At 47.3% G+C, this 25,807-nt stretch overlaps 1 protein-coding gene across 5 annotated transcripts in view; it reads left to right on the top strand.

Annotated features, from left to right (window-relative positions):
• LOC147115087 (collagen alpha-1(XV) chain-like) overlaps positions 1 to 25,807 on the top strand; it is a 483,626-nt gene that overhangs the window by 401,861 nt on the left and 55,958 nt on the right. For all 5 annotated transcript variants that reach the window (XM_085993355.1, XM_085993353.1, XM_085993354.1 and 2 more), the window contains 5 exons: positions 1,416 to 1,469; positions 12,964 to 13,038; positions 13,162 to 13,197; positions 16,264 to 16,317; positions 16,406 to 16,465. In XM_085993355.1, the coding sequence (XP_085849481.1) occupies positions 1,416 to 1,469; positions 12,964 to 13,038; positions 13,162 to 13,197; positions 16,264 to 16,317; positions 16,406 to 16,465 (279 nt within the window). The remainder of the gene's footprint in view (positions 1 to 1,415; positions 1,470 to 12,963; positions 13,039 to 13,161; positions 13,198 to 16,263; positions 16,318 to 16,405; positions 16,466 to 25,807) is intronic.

The following is a 25,807-nucleotide window of genomic DNA, read 5'->3' as shown; positions in this document are numbered from 1 at the left end:
CTCAAGCTCCTTTGCGTTCCCCTTTCCTTCCAGCCCACGCATTGTAACACTCTCCCCTAAATCCTAACCCCTTGCTACCTCGCTCCTCCTTCAAAAGCCTCTGCAAAATCTACCTCTTTGACTCTGCCTTCAGTCACCCCCTGCTAACTCTTCTTCTACAGAATATTGGGAAGATTGAAGCCATCGATTTGGCTCCCTACCACTGATTCTGCTCCCCTACTGACCGCTCGCTCAAGTTGTAGCAGACTGTGGAAAACTTTGACATTATGTTCAACCCAGTAGTGTGCTTCAAACCCCACATCCTACCCCTTCCAACTCCAACATCATCTACCTAAGCCTCATTGCCACCAAAACCCCTATCCACACGTTTTAAACCTGATTCCTCCATTGTCCTCTTTACCGGCCGCTTATCCTCCATAAACTCCGACTAGTTCAAAATCCACACTAAAGTCCATCACTCCCATTATCTCAGACCTATATTGGCTCACTGTCTCCCAACGCATTGAATCAAAATCTTCACCTTCATCTTCAAATCCTGTCCATAAACTCACTACACCCTGTCTCTACAACCTCCTCCAGCCTTGCCTTTCCCCTCCCTGTTAAATACCTCCACCTCTCCCTTCCTTTAAATACCATCTTTTTAATCAAGCTTCTGGTCACAAGTTCTCCTAACTCTCACATCATGGCTTGTTGTCTATTCCTTTATCCCTTTCATTGATTTTTCTCTTTCCCTGCTCTGCGAAGAGCTTTGAGATGTTTTCTGCAAGAAAGGTTCTCCAAGTTGCTCTTGTATGACTGCTCAGTGCCCTAGAGCTGTACATAAAAGTTGTTGAATAGATGCAACCTATCGTTAGATTTTCAAATACAGCAAGAATAATTAAAGAAAGAACTTGTATTTATATAGTGCCTTTCACAGCCTCAGTACAGCCAATGATATGCTTTTGAAGTGTAGCCACTTTTGTAATGTAGGAAACACAGCAACCAATTTGCACACAGCAGAGAGTGAGTAGATAATCTGTTTGTGATATTGGTTGAGGGACACTGGGGAGAACTCCTATGTTCTTCTTCAAATAGCGCCATGGGATCTTTTATGTCCACCTGAGAGGACAGGCGGGGACCAGTTCAAAGTCTTACCCAAAAGATGGCACCTCTGACAAGGCAGCTCTCCCTCAGTACTGCACTACATTCTGTGCTCAAGTCTCTGAAGGACTTGAATCCACAAGCTTCTGACTCAGAGGCGAAAGGAGTACCACTGAGCCAAGGCTGACACTAAATTAGATTCACCATTGAAATAAGCATTTTCCCATTTAAAAAATGCTCATTGATTAACAATGTACTTAGAAGTACCTTTCACAGATTGTACTCTCATTGTGTGTGAAGTTTTGTAACAACATGGTTTTATCCTACTTCTTCAGGGCCCTCGAGGACCTAAAGGTGACCTCGGTATACCTGGTTTTCCAGGAATAAAGGTATGTTAAATCAAACACTATTTGTTTTTGAAAAATCATCGTAATAAATGTCGAGGGTTTCGGGATATATCAAGGGCCACCTGCTTGAATGTATTTAGTGATTTGATAATAGCGGTCTTTCTGAGCCTTTGTATTTATTACATGCATAGTTCTGACGAAGGGTCTTCGACCTGAAACGTTAACTCTGTTTCTCTCTCCACGGATGTTGCCTGGCCTGCTGAGTTTTCCAGCGTTTTCTGTTGGGTTTTTTTGAACATGGTTTGTTTCTGCGTCTGTGAACATCCCAAATCGGCCAGTAGGAGTGCAGTCGGAGCTCAGGGTAGTTTGTGCTCACGTGTCCCTTCCCTTCCTGTAGGTAAAGTGCCTGATTTTCACCTTTTACCATGCTTGACTGTGACAGGGAACATGGCGTAGGGTGAGAAGGGGAATTAGTGACAGAAACTCGTGCTGCCACATTGCGTAGGAATACCAGCACTCTGTTATATCTTACCATTTAATCTCATTCATATCTGAGATTGACCTTTTGGACAGTTAATTCTACAGAAGTAAAAAGAGAGGTCTAGAAATTTAATTGTGCAGTGCCTGTCTCTCGCCCTAGAAATGGGCGCTAAAGGGTCCAAAATGGTGTGTGGTGTATACACGCTCAGTCCGCATCAGAAGCACACCACATGCCATATGGTTAGGACATCCGAATGGCCTCCTTCTGTGTCATTATGACTCTGACATCCTGTAGTTGTCCACGATACCCGCCTGAAACTTGTTCAGCACAATAGGACCAAAGATGTCCCATTTTTAAGTCAGCTAACTTTTGTACTGCAGTCAATCACTGTGTAAAGCTAGCCTCTTTAAAATTTAAATTCCCATCCCTCCAACCTCCAAGACCTTAGCAATGGTTGTACATATATCTTTGCTAGGGCCCAAATGACAGGAACTATTTTGTATGATTTATTTCCCTCATTAACGTGTCATAATAGAGCCCGTCCATATGTTCAGGGAGGGATGGAGGAGAGAGGGAGGTTGTATTTTGCAACCACCTCCACTACAATCATAACTTTTGATGGGCATGAAATGGGTGTGGTCACACCCCAAGTTCCACCTCACCTCTGCCTTCCCAGATTAAGGTGGTTGCACCAAGTAATTCGAGGGCTTGACGTTCATATTTGGTTTGTTTAAATTGTCAATACTAAAGGTTAAATTGTTTCGTTAGAAAATTCGAGCCTAGAAATTCCAGTTTGTGGTATCAGTGAGTGAACATTTAACTCCTCCGTTCAACATTCTTCTGTCCAATTAACCTAACTATTGTAACTAGCAGACAGAGAAATACCATATGAAAATGCTAAGCATTTGCTCACTAGTATTAGTAACTGTAATTTGTAGGCTTTAATACATTACCATTGTGTGTGAGTCATTCTAAGCAGGTTAACAGCACTGTGGGAGTACCTTCACCCCATGGACTGCAGCAGTTCAAGAAGAAGGCCCACCACCATCTTTTCAAGGCAAACTAGAGATGGGCAATAAATGCTGGTTTTTCCAGCAACGCCCACGTCCCAAGAATGAATAAGTATAAAAAAGTCAGTTCATTCAATCTTCAATTTTTTTTAATCTATTAAAGTGCCACTAAATTAATTTGAGTTCCAGTGAAACCCAAAACTATCAAGTTGTCATGTGATGATAATTTATCAGAGTCTCCACCCGTGGCACAGCGTCTTGCTTAACGGGAGCATGATTGGAGCATCAGAAATGCAGGTCAGGATCTGCATCGCACCATTATCTGGTTGTTAACACCGAACAATCTCCACATTCCTCTCTCCAATCCGCAATCCCGCTGAACAAAATTCTGCAGTAGGAGTATCCATATGTCTTATGTTCATTAATAAATAGACATTCTTATTATGAACACAGCTAGCTTTTGCTAGACACTTTTATTGAGCACATGTGGACTAGGTACAGTATCTGTAGAGGCTTCCATCTTGACTGCTGCCTTGTGGGTAGCCTAGTGCCTCATGGGTAATGTAGTCTTAATATACATACAGCTGGGTAGTGTAGTCTTATACATACAGCTATATGCAGCTCTACACAGCTCTACGGCTCCACCTAGTGTCCACTATAGAATGACATGTTATTGATCATTACATCCCCCTTTCTTTGAGGTTTAACAAAATCAATATCAATCAACTTTCAAGAAAACAATAAAGATAATATCAGTAACACTTTTGTTAGTGCTCTATAAACATAAACATTTTCAAAACAGTCAATACATTTTCAAAGCTTTACATTGTACTCAAAGATTAAGTCTATCAGGCTTTTTTACTTCACGTGTGGATCTTCTCAACACGGGTAAGTCTGATGTGTCTTCATGAGATTGTTCTGGCGGTGAATGACAAGATGCAGTTGTGGCATTGTCATCAATCTGGTCTTGAATAGATCGAGGTCTCCTTGCGATCTTTGCTTGGAGAGGGTTTCAGTGTTTCCTTCACTCTTCATGCCATAACTCTCAATGTAGTCAATGCACTCTCAAAAAACTGCTGGCAGCTGGATCCCAGTCCTCTCAGCAGCCTCGGCTAATGGAACACCAAAGATTGGCCTGAGGGAAGAAGGAGTATCCACCGGAACTGCTTCCTGCTCTGGTGCAGGCTTCTTCTTTTTCTTTTTCTCTTTCCACTGCTTAACAACATCTGCTGCGGTTATATCTTTGGACTTTTTCTCCTTGTGTTTTTCCTCTTTGTGCTTTTCTTCCTTTGGCTTCTCTTTGACCTTAAAGTCTTTTTCTTTCTTCTTGGAGAAACTAGGCTTTTTGAAGACATGGATACCCTTTGGCCTTTTCATCCTTGATGGGCTCTCTGCTTCATCACCTGAGTCATCTGGTCTGCTTATGGCACAGTTTATACGGTAGACTCTCTTGACCAGTTCTAAGTCTTCACAAGCTTTGTCACCTAGTAGAGAATCAAGCCCTTCAGCCACAACAGAAAACATGAGATGATGCACTTTGTCTTTGACTGTCACTTTAAGTCTGCATACACCTAAGCTATCTATTTTCTGTCCATTATAGCTCTTCAGTAGTACTGACTTTTTCTGTATTTTGGACTTTTCTTCCATATTTTTTATGTCACTCATACTGATTAAGTTTGCTTTTGCCCCAGTGTCCAGTTTCAATGTAACTAATGCTCCATTTATCTGCAGTGGGATCATCCATTTGTCCACTTTTACTGCATTGACTTTATGTTCAGCATTGTCCATTTCTGAGGGCTGCACATTTTCTGTATCTTTTTTGATAGCATCACATGACACCATTCCTACAAAAAATGTCTCACTTAAATCAGTGTCCTCAATCACATTAACTTGTTGCCCTTTCGTTGTTTTTACTTTTGAAAAGCATTGTTTGGCAAACTGATTCTTTCCATTACACTTTGTGCACATTTTTCCAAATGCTGGGCATTGTTATAACTGGTGTTTGTAACCACAGCGTTTACAATTAAAAATTTCATCCTCCGATTGCTTTTCATTTCTGTTCTGCCCACGTTTCTTCCCCTTATAGGACACAGCACTGACAGCAACATTATCACTCATTACAATCGCATCATTATTGATTTCACTGAAAGTCTTCGCGTGCTTTCGAGCTAGCTCGCTGGCTTGGCATATTTTCACCGCATTTTCCAAATTTAGTTCGGTTTCTCTCAACAGACGTTCCCTGACTTTTTTATCATGAATACCAAACACAACCTGGTCACGAATCATGGATGCTTTGAGCTCAGAGAAATTACATGTCTGTGCTTTCAGTTTCAGATCAGTTATAAAGCTATCAAAAGTCTCATTTTGTTGCTGTGTCCGAGAACGGAAGATGTATCTTTCATACGTCTCATTCTTTTTGGGAGAGCAATGTGCATCAAATTTTTTTAGCACATCTTCTAATTTTTCTCTGTTCGCCTCTGGATTAAATATAAAATTTATTAAATACCTCTATCGCCTGTGGGCCTGCAACCGTAAGCAGCAACGCTATTTTTCTTGCATCTGGCTTCATACTGAATCCGATGGCTACAATGTAGGGTTCGAATTGTTGTTTAAAAGTCTGCCAATTGTAGTCGATTTTTCCTGTGAGTTTCAAACGCTCTGGTGGCTTCAAATTCTCCATGTCGCTTTTCACAATTTTCAGCAGATCTTCACCATCCTGGTACCATCTTATGTTCATTAATAAATAGACATTCTTATTATGAACACAGCTAGCTTTTGCTAGACACTTTTATTGAGCACATGTGGACTAGGTACAGTATCTGTAGAGGCTTCCATCTTGACTGCTGCCTTGTGGGTAGCCTAGTGCCTCATGGGTAATGTAGTCTTAATATACATACAGCTGGGTAGTGTAGTCTTATACATACAGCTATATACAGCTCTACATAGCTCTACGGCTCCACCTAGTGTCCACTATAGAATGACATGTTATTGATCATTACAATATGGTGCCTTAATCATTAGACATTCATTCTGAATTACTGACTGTCAAGGCTTGTGCATTGCAGTGCACTCACTGTGGACTCTACTTAGAGCCAAGAAAGTTAGTACGCCATATATAACCAACAGGTAAACCACACCATGTGATATTCCTCAATAAAATCCCAAGTGAACTGCATCAGCATGTTGGTATAAACAAAAATGATCCATTTAAAATATTTTGAAAAGTTGAATAATTAAAGAAAAAAATCATAAGATTTTGGATCAGATCATGGATCTGAATATACACCATGGATCTGAATCTATACTGTGGATTGGAATGTATACTGTGGAACTGAATGTACACAGTGCATCTGAATACAGTATAAACCATGGATTTAAATCTATATGGAGGATCTGATCTGAACATTTATGGTATAGATCTGAATATACTGTGGTTATGAATATACTGTGGTTATGAATATATACAGTGGACATGAATATACCATGAATCGGAATGTATACCATGGGTCTGAATCTACCCTGGATCTGAATATATAATTTGGACCTGCCTGAATATATACAGTGAACCTGGTTATATTATGAATCTAAGGGGGAGAAATTCGGTATCGCCCCATTTGGGGCACAATTATCGGCCGGGTGCAAAGTTTAGCGACCGGCGCAAATTATTGCCACCTACTGCGAAATTGGTCTGTTTCGCCCCTGGAGCTGATTGTAGTGCTAAATCAGGCGCCGCATGACTCTCTTAAGGCGCTAAGCCGGAGGAGCGAGGCGCTAACTCAGAGGGCGGGCACAGCGCAGGTGCTGTCAGTTAGCGATTGCACACAGACACACTGGCGCCGGTCAGCTCTTAAAGGGGAGGGTTGATCTTGATTTGCAGCCGCACCCTGCGCATCGGAGACCTGAATCTCGGCCTAGACAGACCTGTTGCCAAATCCTGTAGCCAAGGACCATGGAGAGGGCCAGGGAGCGAGCGCAGCGTTTCAGCGAGGGGGCCTTGGAGGCTCTGGTTGGCGCAGTGGAGCGCAGGCGATCTCTCCTGTACCCGGAGAGTGGCAGGAGGCCTCTGCCCAGCGAGTACCGAAAAGCTTGGAGGGAGGTGGCTCACAGAGTGACCTCCAGCAACATGGTGCCTAGGACCCCTGTGCAATGCAGGAAGAAGTTCAAGGACCTCACTCAGGTCGTCGGGGTGGGTGCCTTTTTCAGAAACCTCTTCATCCCTCCATCTCGACCTCGCTTTATGTCCAAAGGGTCTTGAAAGCCCCAATGCCTAGCACTCCTCCAACACCTATGGCCCTTTCAGGAAACTCACACGCAGCAACGCGAGGGGGGAAGGGAAGCTCGGGGGCCTTCTCCCCGGAGGGAGAGTATGGCCTCGAGTCCTGCTACAGTGAGCGCAGAAGAGGTGCGGCTCCTCGCTGAAATGAGCACCCAGGCGGAGCAAAGGCTGCAGTGGCAAGGATGCCCGAATCCATTGAGTCACTGGCAAGGCGCGTCCAGGACTTCGGTGCAGCACAGGCATCTGCCACGCAAATGCTAAGTGCTGCAATGCAGTCAGTGGCTGGTCTCATGCAGACGCAGATTGAGGCCACGCGAGCACTAACTGATGTCACCCTCGTTGGATCGGGCAGGTTTCCCCGCAGATTGCTCCGCATGCTGAAGTGCTGCCCCGTGAGAGTGCCAGTGTGTCGGTCGAGCGGGGAGTTGCTGTCCTCTCTCAGGATGACAGCATTCCTGCTGCCAGCACTGTCACTTCTCCACTGCAGTTGCCACCACCTGTAGGACAGACTGCTGCCGCCCATGCAGAGTTGGAGCAGTTAACAGCCGGGCCCTCCAGGCCCAGAGCTGGCCCAGGCCGTACCTCAAGGGCATCTGCAGTCTCAGTTTCTGACACTCAGCAGACTTCCCCCAGCCTTGCTGCAGCCACTGGGGTCCCAGTGCGGCGGAGCTGCAGGGTGGGAAGGGGGCAATTTCGCAAGGGAAGCAGATCACCCTCGAAGGGCAAAAAGTAGAAGCTGTGGCAAAATGTTGTTCATTGTTTTATTGAAGGCCGAGGATCGTGGTCATATTTTTGTTACTGTTTTGGACATTGTCTCCAGGTTGTGAGAGCCAGTTATGTGATTGATTGTTTCTTTGTGTGCTTCATAGAAACATAGAAACATAGAAGATAGGAGCAGGAGTAGGCCATTCGGCCCTTCGAGCCTGCTCCGCCATTCAATGAGATCATGGCTGATCATCCAAATTCAGTACCCTGTCCCTGCCTTCTCCCCATATCCCTTGATCCCTTTAGCCTTAAGAAATATATCCAACTCTTTTTTGAATATATTTAATGAACTGGCCTCCACCGCCCTCTGTGGCAGAGAATTCCACAGGTTCACCACTCTCTGGGTGAAGAAATTCCTCCTCATTTCAGTCCTAAATGGCTTACCCCTTATCCTTAGACTATCACCCCTGGTTCTGGACTCCCCGGCCATCATAAACATCCTTCTTGCATCTAGTCTGTCCAGGCCTGACAGAATTTTATAGGTTTCAATGAGATCCCCACTCAATCTTCTAAACTCCAGTGAGTATAATCCCAATCGACACAATCTCTCCTCATACATCATTCCTGCCATCCCAGGTATCAGCCTGGTGAATCTTCGCTGCACTCCTTCCATGGCAAGAACGTCCTTCCTCAGGTAAGGCGACCAAAACTGCACACAATACTCAAGGTGCGGTCTCACCAAGGCCCTGTACAACTGTAGCAAGACATCCTTGTTCCTGTACTCGAACCCTCTTGCTACGAAGGCCAACATACCATTTGCCTTCTTAACCGCCTGCTGCACCTGCATGCTTACCTTCAGCGACTGGTGCACAAGAACACCCAGGTCTCTTTGCACTTCCCCTTCTCCCAATCTATTGCCATTCAAATAATAATCTGCCTTCCTGTTTTTGCCACCAAAGTGGATAACCTCACATTTATCCACATTATAGTGCATTTGCCATGTTTCTGCCCAATCACCCAATCTGTCCAAATCGTACTGGAGCTTCACGACATCCTCCTCACAGCTTACCCTCCCACCCAGCTTTGTGTCGTCTGCAAATTTGGAGATATTACATCCAATTCCCTCGTCCAGATCATTAATATATATTGTGAACAGCTGGGGTCCTAGGACCGATCCTTGCGGTACCCCACTAGTCACTGCCTGCCATTCGGAAAACGACCCGTTTATTCCAACTCTTTGCTTTCTGTCCGCCAACCAGTTCTCTATCCAAGTCAATACCTTGCCCCCAATCCCATGTGCCTTAATTTTGCACGCTAATCTCTTATGTGGGACCTTATCGAAAGCCTTCTGAAAGTCCAAATACACCACATCCACTGGTTCTCCCTTATCTATTTTACCAGTTACATCCTCAAAAAATTCCAGTAGATTAGTCAAGTATGATTTACCTTTTGTAAATCCATGTTGACTTTGTCCGATCCTGTCACTGCTTACCAAGTGCTCTGCTATTACATCTTTTATAATAGATTCTAGCATTTTCCCCACTACCGATGTCAGGCTTACCGGTCTATAATTGCCCGCTTTTTCTCTACCACCTTTTTTGAATAGTGGGGTAACATTAGCTACCTTCCAATCTATGGGTACTGTTCCAGAGTCTATCGAGTTCTGGAAGATGACCAGCAATGCATCTACTATTTCTAGGGCCACTTCCTTAAGTACCCTGGGATGTAGATTATCAGGCCCTGGGGATTTATCGGCCTTCAGTCCCATCAATTTTCCTAACGGGGAGGTTTTCTATTACTTTGTCATGCAGGAAGGATACACAGTGTTGTAAATAAAGAAGTGTCTTTATTCAAAATGTGCATGTTTGCTCTTTGCACTCATTGTTGCCTTGACCGGCTTAGGGGTTGCGGCATGGTTCCATTCAGGTTCTTTGAATGGCAGAAGCCATTCCCTCAGAGGGGGCCTAGAAGCGACTTGCTATAAGCCTTTGACAGACGGCCCTTGCACTTTGTGCCTCCCTCCCATCTTGATGCTGCTGCTCCTCCTCCTCCTCCTCTGCTGGTGCTCCAAGGCCCGGTGGCACTGGCTGGGTCCTGAGAATTGCCAGGTTATGCAGCATGCAGCACACAACAACGAAGTGGGAGACTCACTCAGGCGAGTACTGCAGGGCTCCTCCAGAGTGGTCCAGACAGTGGAACCATTGCTTGAGCACGCCGATTGTGTGCTCAACGATGTTCCTGGTAGCTTGATGGCTCTCGTTGTATCGTTCTTCTGCAGGGGTACTGGGCGAACGGAGTGGGGTCATCAGCCAGGTGCACAGAGGATAGCCCTTGTCCCCAAGAAGCCAGCCTCCTGGGTGAAGCAGGGCCTCGAAAAGGTCTGCCACAGAAGCCTGGCGCAGGATGAAGGCATCGTGGCTGCTACCTGGAAAGTGGGCATTGACAGCGAGTATCAGCTGTCTGTGGTCACAGACCAACTGGACATTCAAGGAATGGAAGCCCTTTCGGTTGCAGAAATCCTCGGCATTCTCTTGCGGCGCCCGCAAAGCCACATGGGTGCAGTCAATGGCGCCCTGCACCATGGGGAAGCCCGCTATTCTTGCAAAGCCCGCTGCGCGCTCTTGCTGCTTGTCCGGGGTCATGGGGAAAGAGATGTACTCTCGTCTCCTTTTAAAGAGGGCATTTGTGACTTGACGGATGCAGCAATGCACCGCGAACTCGGAGATATTGGCAATGTCCCCAGTAGCAGATTGAAAGGAGCCGGTCCTCAGACATATTGATGTATGAGAACTGTTGTCGAAAAACCCTGGGACGGTAAGGTCTCCTGTACCGGTTGGCCCTCCTCCATCTGGCCATCATTGCCACTCTCTCTCTGCATCTCTGTGCCCTCTCAATGTGATGGAGAAGCACGACGTTCCCATCCATTGCAGCCCCCATAATATGAGGGCAATCAAAGTTATGCCGGTGAAAAAGCAAAGCAACTACAAAGTTATGGTCAGAAGCCAAAACTACCTCAGACAGCGTTGACTCAATGCAGAAGTCTCTCTTTCTCCCTTTGTCTCTCTGCAAATCTCTCTCTCTCTCTCTCAGAAGGAGTGGTCCAAAAATGGTTACCACACAGAAGACAGGAAGAGCCCCCTTTAAATAGCGCCCCCCCAGCCCCACAGCGACTGGGAAGCGTTCCAGTCAACCTGTCGTTGGTAGCGACAGGCGGAAAGGAGGGGGGCGCCATTGAATTTCCAGTCCAGGGCGCCCCAAGGACGTTGCACTCTGGAATGACGTCAAAATCTGCATGCGCAGGAGAGCAGGCGGTATGGTTTAGCGCCGCCGCTAAATGTCCGCTCAATTTCGCGAGAGGTACGGGTATCGCCGCGCCCAGGCGCTAGTTGGTTAGCGCCCCACTTATCGCCCTCTTAAGGCACTAACGGGTGGCGCTAACAACTGAATTTCTCCCCCTAAATGTATACAATGGATCTGGTTATATGCCGTGGATCTGAATATGTAACAGAGACCTGAATATACACTGTGAATCTGAATATATCATAGATCCAAATATATACAGTGAGCCTAACTCTATTCTGTGCATCTGAATATATACAGTGAATCAAAATATATACCATATATATATGAATATATACCATATATATGACTATATACCTTGGATCTGACTGCATACTGTTGATCCAAATATATCCAGTGGATATGCCATGGGTCTGAATATATACTGTGGATCCAACTACATACGTAGATTTGAATTGATACCATTGATCTTAATATGCTCCGCGGATCTGAATATACACACTGGCTTTGAATATATACTATTGGATTAAATTGTTTTGAATTGTTAGGATGTAGCAAGTTTCAACAAAATATTTTAATAGGATTTTCTCAAAAATTCACCTTGTGGCAAAATCTTTATGTGCATCATCATAAATGTAGAGTTGCAGTTTTTGCACCCAGAGTGAGAGGCTGCTAGCTGAGAGGAAACATTGGACCTGAAATTGCAGTCGAAGGCTTCCCGCAGGCGAATGCCTTCAAACTGCAAGAAAAGTACGCACCTACCTGGTGCCTCCGTATCTTCAGACTCTTGCGGTCCTGGCCCTGTGTACGACTGCGTAAAGGCCCACGTATTCCAGGGCACATGCGGTTCGCCAGCACCCCTGGGATCACGTGGGCCAGCCCAACCAATCACAAAGGGGATTCCCATTATGCTTATGGGGATTCCGTACGTAAACGGAATCCCCATAAGCTTAATAGGAATCCCCTAAAAAACACACTTTCACCCCACTTAAATAAAAATAAATCATCACGTTGAAAATTAATTAAAATACAATTTAATTAAACATTTAAAACAAAAATTTAACTTTTTGAAAAATAAATGTAAACATTTTTAAAGGGGCCAAAAATAACCTAAACTAATTTTAAAGGCTTTTGAATGTCTTAATGATTTTTTTTTAAATTTCTAATATTTAGATAAACCCATACGCTGGTAAAAGAAGGCCTGCTTTTACCAGGCGTAAGAGTTTCGTGGGCATTCGCTGGGAAAATAGCTCAACCCTGCGCCAGCGAATGTCCATTTCCTTTGGATGGGTACGAGCTGTCAAGCATGCGGAAACCCAGAACCTGCAGGGCAAGTAAGCGTATGCGGTCATAGGCCCCAGAAAATCCAGGCCAATGTCTCACCTCTGCATGAGCATGCAAACAGCAGCTCCAATCTGGAGGCAAGCTATTCTCAAGTAAAGCTTTTAAGTAACTATCTAAATAATATAATAAATTAAAGGTGCGTCAGTGTATTTATTTGCACAAATACAAGGCCACAAATCCATTTCTTTAAGATTAGCTGTTTCACTGTAAGATGCTCTTTTATTTCCTTCCCCTCTGTTTTGTGGGTTCCTTTTGTGTTGACCTCCTTCACTTTATCTCCTGTTCTTACTGCCCCCTTTAAGTCTCCTCCTTCCTGTCAGCAGTGTGGATGGGAAGCTGGGCTCCACATATTCGACACAGTCACCACCGTTGCATTAGTTGATAAACTGGGCACAATATTTTCTTTTGTTCTGTCTATAGGGTGAAAAGGGCGAGTCTGGAGCTATTATTGCCGCAGATGGATCTTTGATGGCCATAGGGTCAAAAGTTCAAAAGGTAGGTAGAGGGGAGCAGGTGGAAGAGGTATTTAATTGTACAATTAGTAAACCTAGATCCAAGATTTCTTGTTATTTAAACCTTGGCTATTGAACAAGTAACTATAACTTATTTTTCTTACAGGGTCGACCAGGCTTGCAGGGGCCCTCTGGACCTCTGGTAGGAATTGTTTTATGCTTTAAGCCTTGTTTTTCTGCATGCATCAATATATTTCACTGCAGTTTGGAACTACTTCACCTTACTGGGGCTTCAGATCAGTTATGAGAGTTGGGGAGGGTGCAGAGAAGATTTACCAGAATGGTACTGAGAAATTTCAGTTATGTGATGAGGCTAAAGAAGCTGGTATTGTTCTCCTCAGAGTATAGAAGGTTAAGGGGAGATTTAATAGAAGTGTTCAAAATTATGAGGGGTTTTGATAGGGTAATTAAGGAAAAATATTTCCACTGGCAGGAGGGTCAGTAACAAGAGGACACAGATTTAAGATAATTGACAAAACAACCTGAGGGGGGATGAGGAGAAATGTTTTTACACGGCGAGTTGTTGTGATCTGGAATGCACTGCCTAAAAGGGTGGTGGAAGGAGATTCAATGGTAACCTTCAAAAGGGAAGTGGATCTATATTTAAAAAGGAAAATTTTGCAGGGCTATGGGGAAAGAGCAAGGGACTGGGACTAATTGGATCGCTCTTTCAGATCCAGCACAGGCACGATGGGCCGAATGCCCTCCTGTGCTGTATATATGATCCTGTGACATTTCTTTCTTTGCTTTCCATTACCTCATAATCTTACTGCTATCACCAAAATGTGTTTCCTGTTGTATTTTGGACTGGCATTGTATTTGTTTTCGGGGCAAAAGCACGATATTTCACAGCTGGTTTGGCTTGTTACAATGAATAACAACTGATACCAAATGCCTGATTAAAAGGAAAACTCCCCATTCCAGATGTTTAACAGAGAAGATTGGGCAATTCAATAAATGCTTCACAGGCCTCAATTAGATTAATCCTGCCAACTTCCAGTAGCAAGCCAAGTCGGAGCTGCCAGAAGTGAATTCTACCCACAGTGTCACCACATGCTCAGCTACCAGCCACACATTGCTAAACAAAATTAATTGAAGATTCTGATAACCAGTGTCTTCAAATCTTAGAACTCAGAAGTAAGTGGAAATAGATCATTTTAAAAAAGCACCTTTTCAATAATTGGACTGTCCACTCAAAATCCACATTGTCCTGTGTAAAAGTGGACTGCTGGCAACCCCATGTATAGCAAGTAAGGGTATGGTAGTGCTAGTGGTTATGTTACTGAACTATTAATCCAGAAAATGTGACGTTGAGAATTTGAATTCCAATTTAAAAATCTGGAAATAAGTAATCTGGTATTTATAAAAGTGACCATGAAGCTGTAAGATAATGAACCCGACTGGTTCACTGATGATCCTTACACAGTCTGGCCTATATGTGACTCCAGTCCCAAAGCAACGTGGTTGACTCTTAACCGACTACTGGAGTGGCCTAGCAAACTGCTACAAAGAATGGGAGCAGCTTCACCACACGGACTGCAGCGGTTCACGAAGAAGGCCTACCACCAACTTCTCAGTGTACTAGGGATGGGCAATAAATGCCAGCCTTGCCAGTGCTGCCCACATCCCAAGAATACATTTTCATAAGGTTCAGAATGAAACCTCCTCTGCTTATAGCAAATACAGATTAAATGGCATCCAAGTGAATGGCTAAAAATGGATTGATTGAAGAGTTTAGATTGAAATGAGCTGAAATTAAGGTGATGCTGTAGCTTGTAATAGCTAGTCTGAGACAAAAGTAGATATCTGTCCAGTTTACTAAGCAGCAGTAGTGTGCTTGGATCAGTGGATTTAAGCCCCATTCCTGAATATAATTTACTGCACTGATGCTTTGCAGTGCCGAAGATACCAGGCCATAATTTGCGACCCCTATGGGAGCGAATAAGGTGCGCACGTGCTCGAAAGGGCTGCGCAAGTTCAGGGTTTAGGTATGCGAAGCGCATGCGCGAAAACCCGGAACTTGCGATCTGTCAAGAATTCTCCTGACAGATGATCCGCATCCCAGGAAATGGGTCTCCTCGGGCGGAGAGTTGCGTTATTTGCCCAACTTCTGCCCAGCGAACGCCCTTGAAATTCTTATGCCAATGTAAGAGTTTTTTAAAAATAGAAAAATAAACTTTTATCACCATTTATACATTAAAAACCTGTCCAATAAGGTAAGTTTATTTTAGTCCCGTTAAAAAATATTTAAAAAGTTTCAAAAAGTTAAAGTTTTGTTTAAAATATTTAATTCAATTGCATTTTAATTAATTTTAAAAATGTAATTTTTAAAATTTATTTCATGTGTTCGTGTATTTTTTAAGTGACCCCCGTTCATACTTATGGGAGTTCCGTACAGGAAACTCTCTTTTAACCGGCAAAATTCAGGAGTAGGTTCAGGTAAGTTTTACTTCATATTAGTGGCAGTTCTTGGGGTTCGTGCACTTGTTGCTAAGCAACAGGGACGCTTGGTCTGTGGCCGGAGTTCCTGCACATGTTGCTAAACAAAGGGAAGCCTGGATTTGTTGCTGTGTACGGAGCTCTCGTACCTTTTAACTATATCTCTCTGTAATCCGGACTTTTTGATAAACCGGCACCACACCGGTCCCGTTGGTGCCGGATAAAAAGAGTTTCCTGTACATAAGGAATCCCCATAAGTATGAATGGGGATTCCCCTTCTTTCATTGGTTGGGCTGGCCCATGTGATCCCAGGGGCACTTGCGAACCACATGCGCCCCGGGATATGTGGGCCTCTGCCCGTGCAGACCCGGAGAGGCCCAGGAGCGTGAATGTACGAACCTCCCGGACCAGCAGGTAAATTCGTAGATTTTTTGCAGGTCGGAGGCATCCACCCGCAGGAAGCCTCTGACTGCAAATTTTGAGCCACCATCTTCTGGATGAGACATTAAACAAAGGCCTGAATCTTTAGTCTGCCTATTCGGGTAGATGTATAAGATCCCATGGGACTTTTTGAAAGAAGAATAGGGAATTCTCCTGGGTATCTCCCAAACAGGGGGCTAGAGGAAGGGACGGCAAAAGATTTGGACCTCCGCATGGATGTTTCAGAGCAGTACTGGTGTACATATCTTTTTATAATAAAACTGTTCTATTGCCGCTGAAACAGTAGGAATTTTTTTTTATATCATAATAACTACAAGTTTATTTTTAGGGACCAATGGGACATCCGGGACCAAAAGGAGAATTTGGCCTTCCTGGTAGACATGTAAGTTTATATATACTGCAAAAACAGGAGACCAGAATTGAATAATTAAAAAATATAAATAAATCATTGTTTGATGTGTTCTTTGTAGGGTCGTCCAGGAATAAATGGCAGAAAGGGCCAGAAAGGTGAACCTGTAACAACACTTGTGGTATGTGCGCTCGGGTGAAATCTAATATTGCACCACTTATTTTCGATTGGATTTCTGCTGCTTTTCCATTTGCTTCTTGAGCATTCTGCATGCAGCACCCAAGTGTATGCTGGGTACTTAATTTGTGCAATACCAGACAGCCTAGTGCACTGTTGATGTGCCTTCAATAACCACAAAACTAGAAGTTATAGACTTTAACAAGTTGGCTTTTAATCACTAAGATCAGAGCTAACATCTCAACACACTGACTGGCTCACAGGAATGAGTCATACAGATCCTGGGATCTTTAAGTAAGAGAAGTCAGGGGCGGAGCCAAGAGCCAAGACCTGGAACCTTCCAGGTTAGTCAGGGAAGAGGAAGTGAAACTATACACCGTGTGGGGGAGGGTAATATACATGAGTGCAAAACGAATACAGGCAAGACAAACAGATTTCATTACATTCACCCCTTCTTTAGATTTAGTCCATCGGGGTGATGTTTCTTAAAAGTTGGTATAAGTGAGTCTGTCAGGAGGTTTTGCGCTTCTCAGTGATCGGCGCAAAACCGGCTGGGGTGCCTCAAGGGGAGTGGATTCTGGTTTCTCCGCTGTCCGGGCCTCCGCAGTGTCTTCCAGGTTATCTGCAGTGTCCTCCAGGTTAAAGTTGGGTATTGATACCTCTGGGCGTCCTGTCTCTTTTTGGTGTAGGTCTTCCTCGGGTAGTCTCTCATCGTTCTCTCCGCTCCCCGAGGGAGCGAGGTCTTTTATGGAAACAGTGTCCTCTCGCCCGTCAGAGTATTCGATATAGGCGTACTGAGGGTTTGCATGGAGGAGCTGTACCTTTTCCACAAGGGGGTACGTTTTATGGCCTCTCACGTGCTTCCACAATAGTACTGTCCCCGGAGACGTCAGCCACGCGGGTAGAGATATGCCCGAGGTGGATTTCCGGGGGAAAACGAACATCTTTTCGTGAGGGGTAGCGTTAGTGGCTGTACATAACAGAGACCTTATGGAGTGGAGCACGTCTGGGAGGACTTCCTGCCAGCGGGAGGTCGGAAGGCCTTTTGACTTTAAGGCTAACGTGACAGCCTTCCAAACAGTAGCATTCTCCCTTTCCACTTGCCCATTACCCCGGGGGTTGTAGCTAGTGGTTCTGCTAGTGGCTATCCCCTTTGAGAGCAAGAACTGGCGCAGTTCGTCACTCATAAATGACGTCTCCCTATCGCTGTGTATGTAGTTCGGCATGCCAAACATGCAGAATAGATTACAGAGACACTTGATGACCGTGGCACTGGTCATGTCTGGGCAGGGAATGACGAAGGGGAAGCGGGAATATTCATCGATGATATTGAGGAAGTATACGTTACGGTCGGCAGAGGGAAGGGGTCCCTTGAAGTCCAGACTTAAGCGCTCGAATGGCCGTGTGGCTTTGATAAGGTGTGCACGGTCAGGCCTGTAGAAACGAGGCTTGCATTCCGCACAGGTGCGGCAGGCTCTGGTCATTGCCCTGACCTCCTCGATGGAGTGGGGCAGATTGCGGGACTTTATAAAATGGTATAGTCGGGTGACCCCTGGGTGACAGAGGTCGTTGTGGAGACCCTGTAATTTGTCCGTATGAATGCTGGCACACATTCCCCGCGATAGGGCGTCTGGGGGTTCATTAAGGGCTCCCGGCCTGTACATAATATCATAGTCAAACGTGGATAGTTCGATCCTCCACCTGAGTATTTTGTCATTCTTGATTTTCCCCCTTTGTTTGTTATTAAACATGAAAGCCACCGACCACTGGTCGGTGAGCAGGGTGAAACGTTTGCCGGCTAGGTAGTGTCTCCAGTGCCGCACTGCCTCCACTATAGCCTGTGCCTCCTTCTCGACAGAAGAGTGCCTGATTTCAGGTCCCTGAAGGGTTCGGGAGAAGAAGGCCACAGGTCCCCCAGCCTGATTGAGGGTCGCAGCTAAGGCAAAGTCTGACGCATCGCTTTCGACTTGAAAGGGAATGCTTTCGTCCACTGCACACACTGCAGCCCTTTCAATGTCCTGTTTAATACTGGTGAAAGCCCCCCGAGCTTCAGCTGATAGTGGGAAGGACGTCGATTTAATGAGGGGTCGGGCCGTATCAGAGTAATTGGGCACCCATTGGGCATAATATGAAAAAAATCCCAGGCACCTTTTTAAAGCTTTGGGATTGTATGGCAGGGGCAGTTCCTTTAGGGGGCGTAATCGGTCAGGGTCCGGTCCAATTACCCCATCTTCCACCACACAGCCGAGGATACAGAGACGGGTTGTGTTGAAGACACATTTGTCTTCGTTGTAGGTTAGATTCAGCTTTAGGGCAGTTTTTAAAAATCTCGCAAGATTTAGATCGTGGTCTTGCTGGTTGTGCCCGCAGATAGTGACATTGTCCAGATAGGGGTAGGTAGCTTGTAGTTTATTCTCGTCAACCATGCGGCCCATCTCACGTTGGAAGACCGAGACCCCATTTGTTACCCCGAAGGGCACTCTGAGAAAATGGTAGAGGCGTCCGTTCGCCTCAAAGGCGGTGTATGGGCGGTCCTCCATTCTAATGGGGAGCTGGTGATACGCGGATTTGAGGTCGATAGTCGAGAAGACTCGGTATTGCGCAATCTGGTTGACCATTTCTGATATGCGGGGTAAAGGGTAGACGTCCAGCTGGGTATAAATATTAACAGTCTGGCTGTAGTCAATTACCATCCGTTTCTTTTCGCTATTTTTAACTATGACTACTTGGGCACGCCACGGACTGGTACTGCATTCAATAATGCCTTCCCGCAGGAGTCTGTCCACTTCCGCCTTGATAAAGTGTCTGTCTTCCAGACTGTACCGTCTACTTTTGGTCGCTATGGGCCTACAGTTCGGAGCAAGATTAGCGAATAAAGAGGGCGGGCTGATTTTTAAGGTTGATAGGCCACAGACTGTGAGTGGCGGCTGGGACCCGCCATATGCTAGCGTGACACTTTCGTGGTGGCACTGGAAGTCCAGGCCCAAGATTACATTAACACAGAGTTCTGGCATCACGAGGAGTTTAAAATCCTTGTAGTCCGTGCCTTTTACAGTCAGTGTTACCACACAGTAGCCCAAAATGTCCGAAGTGTGGGGCTTAGCAGCCATAGCAATTCTGCTCCGTGTAGGGGTTACCGTTAATGAGTGCCGCCGTACCAGGCTAGGGTGGATAAAACTCTCGGTACTCCCACAGTCAATTAAACATTTCGTTAAATTCCCGTTTACCTGTATGTCCATCATAGATTTTGTCAACGGGTGTGGCCTGGATTGATCCACCGTGATCGAAGCCACTGTTGGGCCCTGGGCAGCCGTTGAGTCGGGAAAAGATGGCGGATCCCAAGATGGCGGCCCGCACGGCACGCACGAGGCGGTGACGGAGTTGGAAATCGGATTCCCCCTGCAGACTTTGCTAAAATGCCCCTTTTTCTTACATTTGAAGCATGTAGCGTCCTTCGCTGGGCATCGTTGTCTGGGGTGCTTGGCCTGGCCACAGAAGTAGCATTTTGGGCCTCGAGACATTGCCGCTGTAGTAGGACTCCTGGGTGAACTTCTGTGTGGGGACTCCGGCGGTGTAGAGCTGGTCTGAGACCTGGATGGGGAAGATGGCTGATTCCAAGATGGCGGCCCGCTCGGCGCGCACGAGGCGGTGAGGGCCGCATGGCCGGAAGAATAAGAGTCAGAGTTTTTCTGGGCCACGTCCAGCGATCGCGCAGTGGCCACTGCCTTTTTTAAGTCCAGGACCTCCTTCTCCAGCAGTCTCTGCCGGATATAATTCAATTTGAGGCCCGTGATGAAGGAATCGCGGACCAATTCGTCAGCGTACACGTTGGCCGTCACGGCCTTGCAGTTACAGTCCCGGACCAAGTCCTTTAGGCCCTGTAAGAAATCGTCCATTGATTCCTCAGGTCGCTGCCTGCGTGTAGCCAGCAGATGTCTGGCGTACACTTCGTTTACTGGCCTCTGGTATTGGGCCTTCAGGATAGTGATGGCCTCCGTGTAAGAGGTGGCGTCCCGGATGAACGAATAAATCCGATGATTAACGCGAGTAGTCAGTAGACTCAGTTTATCTACCTCACTAGCGGATGAGGCCCTCGCGAAGAGTTTGAAGCATTTGAGCCAGTGTCCAAATTGATTTGATGCTTCAGCAGAATGTGGATCCAAGTCCAGACGCTCTGGTTTTAGGAGTTGATCCATCCTAGTATTCTTTAGTGATTAAAATTGATGTGCCTTCAATAACCACAAAACTAGAAGTTATAGACTTTAACAAGTTGGCTTTTAATCACTAAGATCAGAGCTAACATCTCAATACACTGACTGGCTCACAGGAATGAGTCATACAGATCCTGGGATCTTTAAGTAAGAGAAGTCAGGGGCGGAGCCAAGAGCCAAGACCTGGAACCTTCCAGGTTAGTCAGGGAAGAGGAAGTGAAACTATACACCGTGTGGGGGAGGGTAATATACATGAGTGCAAAACGAATACAGGCAAGAACGAATACAGGCAAGACAAACAGATTTCATTACAACTGTTCTGAGGGACCTGAAAATCAACAACTTGTCCCCTTTTCTTCACTTTAAGATGCTCCTTAAAACCTACCTCTTTGACCAAGCTTTTGGTCATCTGCCCTTATTTCTCCTTATGTGGCTTGGTGTCAAATTTTGTTTTCTAACACTCCTGTGAAGCACATTGGAATGGTTTACTACGTTAAAGGCACTATATAAATACTTGTTGTTGTTTACTTACTATCCTCATTTACCCAGTATAATACAGGAGGTGCTTTTCAATCGTAACTGCTGCCGGGAGATAATGCTTTTTCTTACCCTTAGTCCTTTATTGACAGACATCCTTCGTTTCGATATCTGCTCTGATCTTGCATGCAACTCCAACATTTCCTCTAAAGCTGTCTCCAAGGTGCGCTGAAGCAACTCACCAAAGCTTCTACGGCAGCATGTCCCAAATCCACAACCCAGAAGGACAAGGGCAGCAGGCCCATGGGATCACCGTCACCTCCAAGTCACACACCATCCTGACTTGGACATATATTACACGTTCCTTTAGCATTGCTGTGTCAAAATCCTGGCACTCCCTCCCTAACAGCTTTGTGAGAGCACCTTTCACCACAGACTCTAGCGGTTCAAGAAAAAGGCTCACCACCACCTTCTCGAGGGCAACGAGGGACATGGAATAAATGCCAACCTTGGCAGCGATGCCCACATCCCGAGAATGAATAATAAAAAAAGAAGCTTGCGCCCTCCTTCGTCCCAAATACTTCTTTTTCCCTCAATAACTTCTACCTGCTATAAAGCCCAGGTTGATCCAAGACTTGAATCCTGCTTCCATATCCAAGGGGGCAGTTTTAATGCCTCTCTCCATCACAACCTTTCTTGTCTTTCTCGTTTAGCCAACACTACTAGAGATACTGGCCCTTTAAACCATCCTGTCTTATTCCTCTCAAGTTAGAAAGCTGTTGACCTAGAAATTGGTTTGCCCCCGAAAATGGGCACGGGGATCGCAGTGCGCTAGCAACCCAGGCCCTTTCGGAGGACTGCAGGCAGCACATGAATTTCATGCTGCCTTCTCATTTGCATGATGGTGCCTTTCAGCCCAGCACTGAATGCGCTGCTGAGTGGCTGAATGCTCAGCAGGTGACCCAAGTTTGAGGGGAGATGCATTCTGCCTCCAGATCATTATTCAACTGGCTGAGAAAGACACTGCAATCAATTCATGATGACACAGCAGGAGAGAGAGTCTGTACCAAGATCCTCCGAAGCAACACTGCAGGAAGTCAACTCGAAGAGAGAGGTCCTCTTTCCACAGGAGGTCTGGAGGCCCTCCAGACAACAAACAAAAGTACAATGGCAGCAGATAGCCAATGTGGTGAATGCCAGCAGTGTTACCCCGAGGACATGGACGCAGTGCAGGAAGTTTAATGACCTCACACGAGTGGTCAAGGTCAGTGAATTAATTTTCAAATGCCATATCCCACTATCTGCACCACTAGCCTCACACACTGCTCACACACACACCCCCATCACTCACCTACCAACAATCTCTACCAGCCTCTACAGGCACATCACCCAAGCACATTACACCACACTCACTGACACACTTCCCTTTCTCTTGCAGGAAAAGGTGGCGCACAACTGGCACCAGCAGAACTTATTCTAGGCCCAGAGCTGCTCGAAGGCGTCATATAAGGCCATCGGCAGTCTCCTCCACTGAAAGGGCAGCACGGTGGCATAGTGGTTAGCACTGTTGCCTCACAGCGCCAGGGACCCGGGTTCAAATCCGGCCTCGGGTGACTGTCTGTGTGGAGTTTGCACATTCTCCCCGTGTTTGCTTGGGTTTTCTCCGGGTGCTCCGGTTTCCTCCCACAGTCCAAAGATGTGCGGGTTAGGTTGATTGGCCATGATGAAAAATTGGCCCTTAGTGTTAGGGGGGATTAAATACGTGGGGTTACAGGGTTACGGGGATAGGGCTTGGGTGGGATGGCTGTCGCTGTAGGGACCGGGTGCTAGGGTTTGGATGATCAGCCATGATCTCGTTGAATGGCGGAGCAGGCTCGAAAGGGCCGAATGGCCTACTCCTGCTCCTATCTTCTATGTTTCTATGAAAGTCAGCAGCCACTGGGGTAGCACTTCATAGGAGCACCAGGTTAGGCAAAGGCACACTGAAGACAGGCACTAAGGGAATGCACAAAGGTGATTAGTTGACTTTGTTATGCAGTATTAGATGGATTTGTGGCGTTGCCACATTGGGGAAACACTGTGTGTATGTCGATAAACCTGTATAATCCCCTTTTAACTGCTGTATTCCCCTCCCCCGCAAGACAGTTGCAAGCTGAGAGGAATAAGGCACGTTCAGACTTGCCTGCTGCTGAGAGAAGGAAAACCAATCAGGTTCCAGCAGGTGACCAATCCGTGAGTCATCACAGGTTCGCGGGCTTCACAAATTCAGTACTGTATTGTGAGAGTTGGAGTAAAGACCTATTTCTTGTAGCTCGCTGTGTTGCCTATTTCTTTACGCGGGAGACCGTAGTTCCCCCACATTGGTGACCCCGAATGTCGGCGGCCGAAGCCCCCGACTCACGCAGCCCTACAGAGGCCAGCAACGACCCGATGGCAACCAGCAGCAGCCTGATGTCGGCCGGCGCCGCGTCCTTGAAGCTCCCCACCTTCTGGGAACACCAAGCACCAGCTTGGTTCGCGCACTCGGAGGCCCAATTCACCCTTCGCAGGGTTCAAGATGATGAAGAAAGGTACCTCCACGTAGTCTCAGCACTAGCAAGCTCTACCGCCGCGGAAGTTCTCGACCTGCTGGGGAACCCACCACAGACCGGCAAGTACTCAACCATTAAGGGCCGCTTGCTGCAGGCTTACGGCCTGTCCAGGGAGGAGAGGGCCCGCAGGCTTCTCTCACTACCAGGCCTCGGCGATTCTACCCCAACCCAGTTGATGAGCTGGATGCTTGCGCTCCTGGGCTCTGAACCACAGTGCTTCTTGTTTCGGGCCCTTTTCCTCAGCCTGCTTCCTCAGCAGGTACAGACTGCCCTCGCGGGGTCCCCGATCACGGACTGCGTACAACAGGCAGCCGCCGCGGACAAAGTCTTCGCCGTCGCCCAACTCGGCTGTGCAGCCGCGAGGCTCCCCGACACCACCGAGCGCGCGCCGCCACGCCAGGCCGCAGAACTATGCTACTACCACGCGCATTTCGGCCATAAGGCCCAACGCTGCAGAGCACCCTGCTCTTTCGATCAAACCAAGATGGCCACCCGGCCCAACGCACCAGCCCCACGCCGCCACCTAGGCCCGCTCGACCGCACCCCCGCCGCCACGATGGCCATCGGCACCGCAGGTAAACTGCTGTACATAACCAACTCTCTTTCAGGGCACAGATTCCTTTGCGACACCGGAGCCCAATGCAGCATAATTCCTGCCTCCCAGCTCGACATCCAGGCAGGCCGCAGCGGCCCACCCCTCGTGGCGGCAAATGGCGCAGCCATCGCTACTTTCGGAAAGCGACGGGCCGAGGTTTGTTTCAACGGCCAGCGATTTACGTGGGATTTCGTGACGGCCTTGGTGGCACATCCCTTGCTGGGCGCCGATTTTCTTTGCGCCCACGGACTCCTGGTCGACGTCCGCGACAGGCGCCTGATCGACGCAGCAACTTTTGCTTCACTGGCCTGCCAGCAGAGCAACAGCCCGGCCCTCGTCGGGTCCTGCTCCGCCCCGGCGCATGATGACTACGCCCGCCTACTCGCAGATTTCCCGAGGCTCACACAACCGACCTTCTCAGCCACGGCAGCCAAGCATGGGGTCGAGCACCACATCGCCACTATGGGACCACCAGTGTTCGCTCGAGCCAGACGCCTGGACCCAGCCAAGATGGCGGTGGCCAAGGAAGAATTCGCCACGATGGAAAAACTGAGCATCATCCGCCGCTCGAACAGCTCTTGGTCGTCCCCCCTCCACATTGTGCCCAAGCCGGGTGGTGGCTGGCGCCCCTGCGGCGACTACAGACGGCTCAACGACGCCACCACCCCCGATAGATACCCCATTCCGCACATCCAAGACTTCTCGGCACACCTGGCAGGAAAGTCCGTCTTTTCCAAGGTCGACCTGATTCGCGGCTACCATCAGGTCCCCGTCCACCACGCAGACGTCCAGAAGACGGCGGTCATCACCCCCTTCGGACTGTTCGAGTTCCTGCGCATGCCCTTCGGGCTTAAGAACGCCGCACAGTCCTTCCAACGGCTCATGGACTCTGTCCTATGGGACCTGAGCTTCCTGTTCGTCTATCTGGACGATATCCTCGTGGCCAGCACCAGCAAGGCCGAGCACATCGCGCATTTGCGCTCCCTTTTCCAGCGCCTCAGCCAACACGGGCTAATCGTCAACCCGGCCAAATGCCAGTTCGGAGCAGCCCAAATTGACTTTCTCAGCCATGGGTAGCCATTCCCCTACCTTCCAAGGTGCAGGCGGTGGCGGACTTTCCCCAGCCCACCTCGGTCAAGGTGCTGCAGGAATTTTGGGGGATGGTCAATTTCTATCACCGGTTCGTGCCCAAGGTCACCGCACTCATGCGCCCCCTCTACGAAGCCACCAGGGGCAAAACGGGTAAAGAGCAACTCACCTGGTCCAGCGAGATGGCGACAGCCTTCCACCAGACCAAAAGCGCCTTGGCCAACGCCACACTACTGGCCCACCCCATCCCGGGCGCCAAGACCGCCCTCACCACGGACGCCTCGGATTACGCCGTCGGCGCTGTCCAGCAACAGTGGGTCGAAGGCGCGTGGCAGCCACTGGCATTTTTCAGCCGACAGCTGCGCAAGAACGAGCAGGCCTAC

Source organism: Somniosus microcephalus, chromosome 7, assembly GCF_052327205.1.
Source record: "Somniosus microcephalus isolate GS21.2 chromosome 7, FLI_Smic_1.0, whole genome shotgun sequence".
Taxonomy (NCBI): Eukaryota; Metazoa; Chordata; class Chondrichthyes; order Squaliformes; family Somniosidae; genus Somniosus; species Somniosus microcephalus.
Note: the sequence above shows the minus strand (reverse complement) of the source record. Positions and strands in the feature narration are given on the sequence as shown.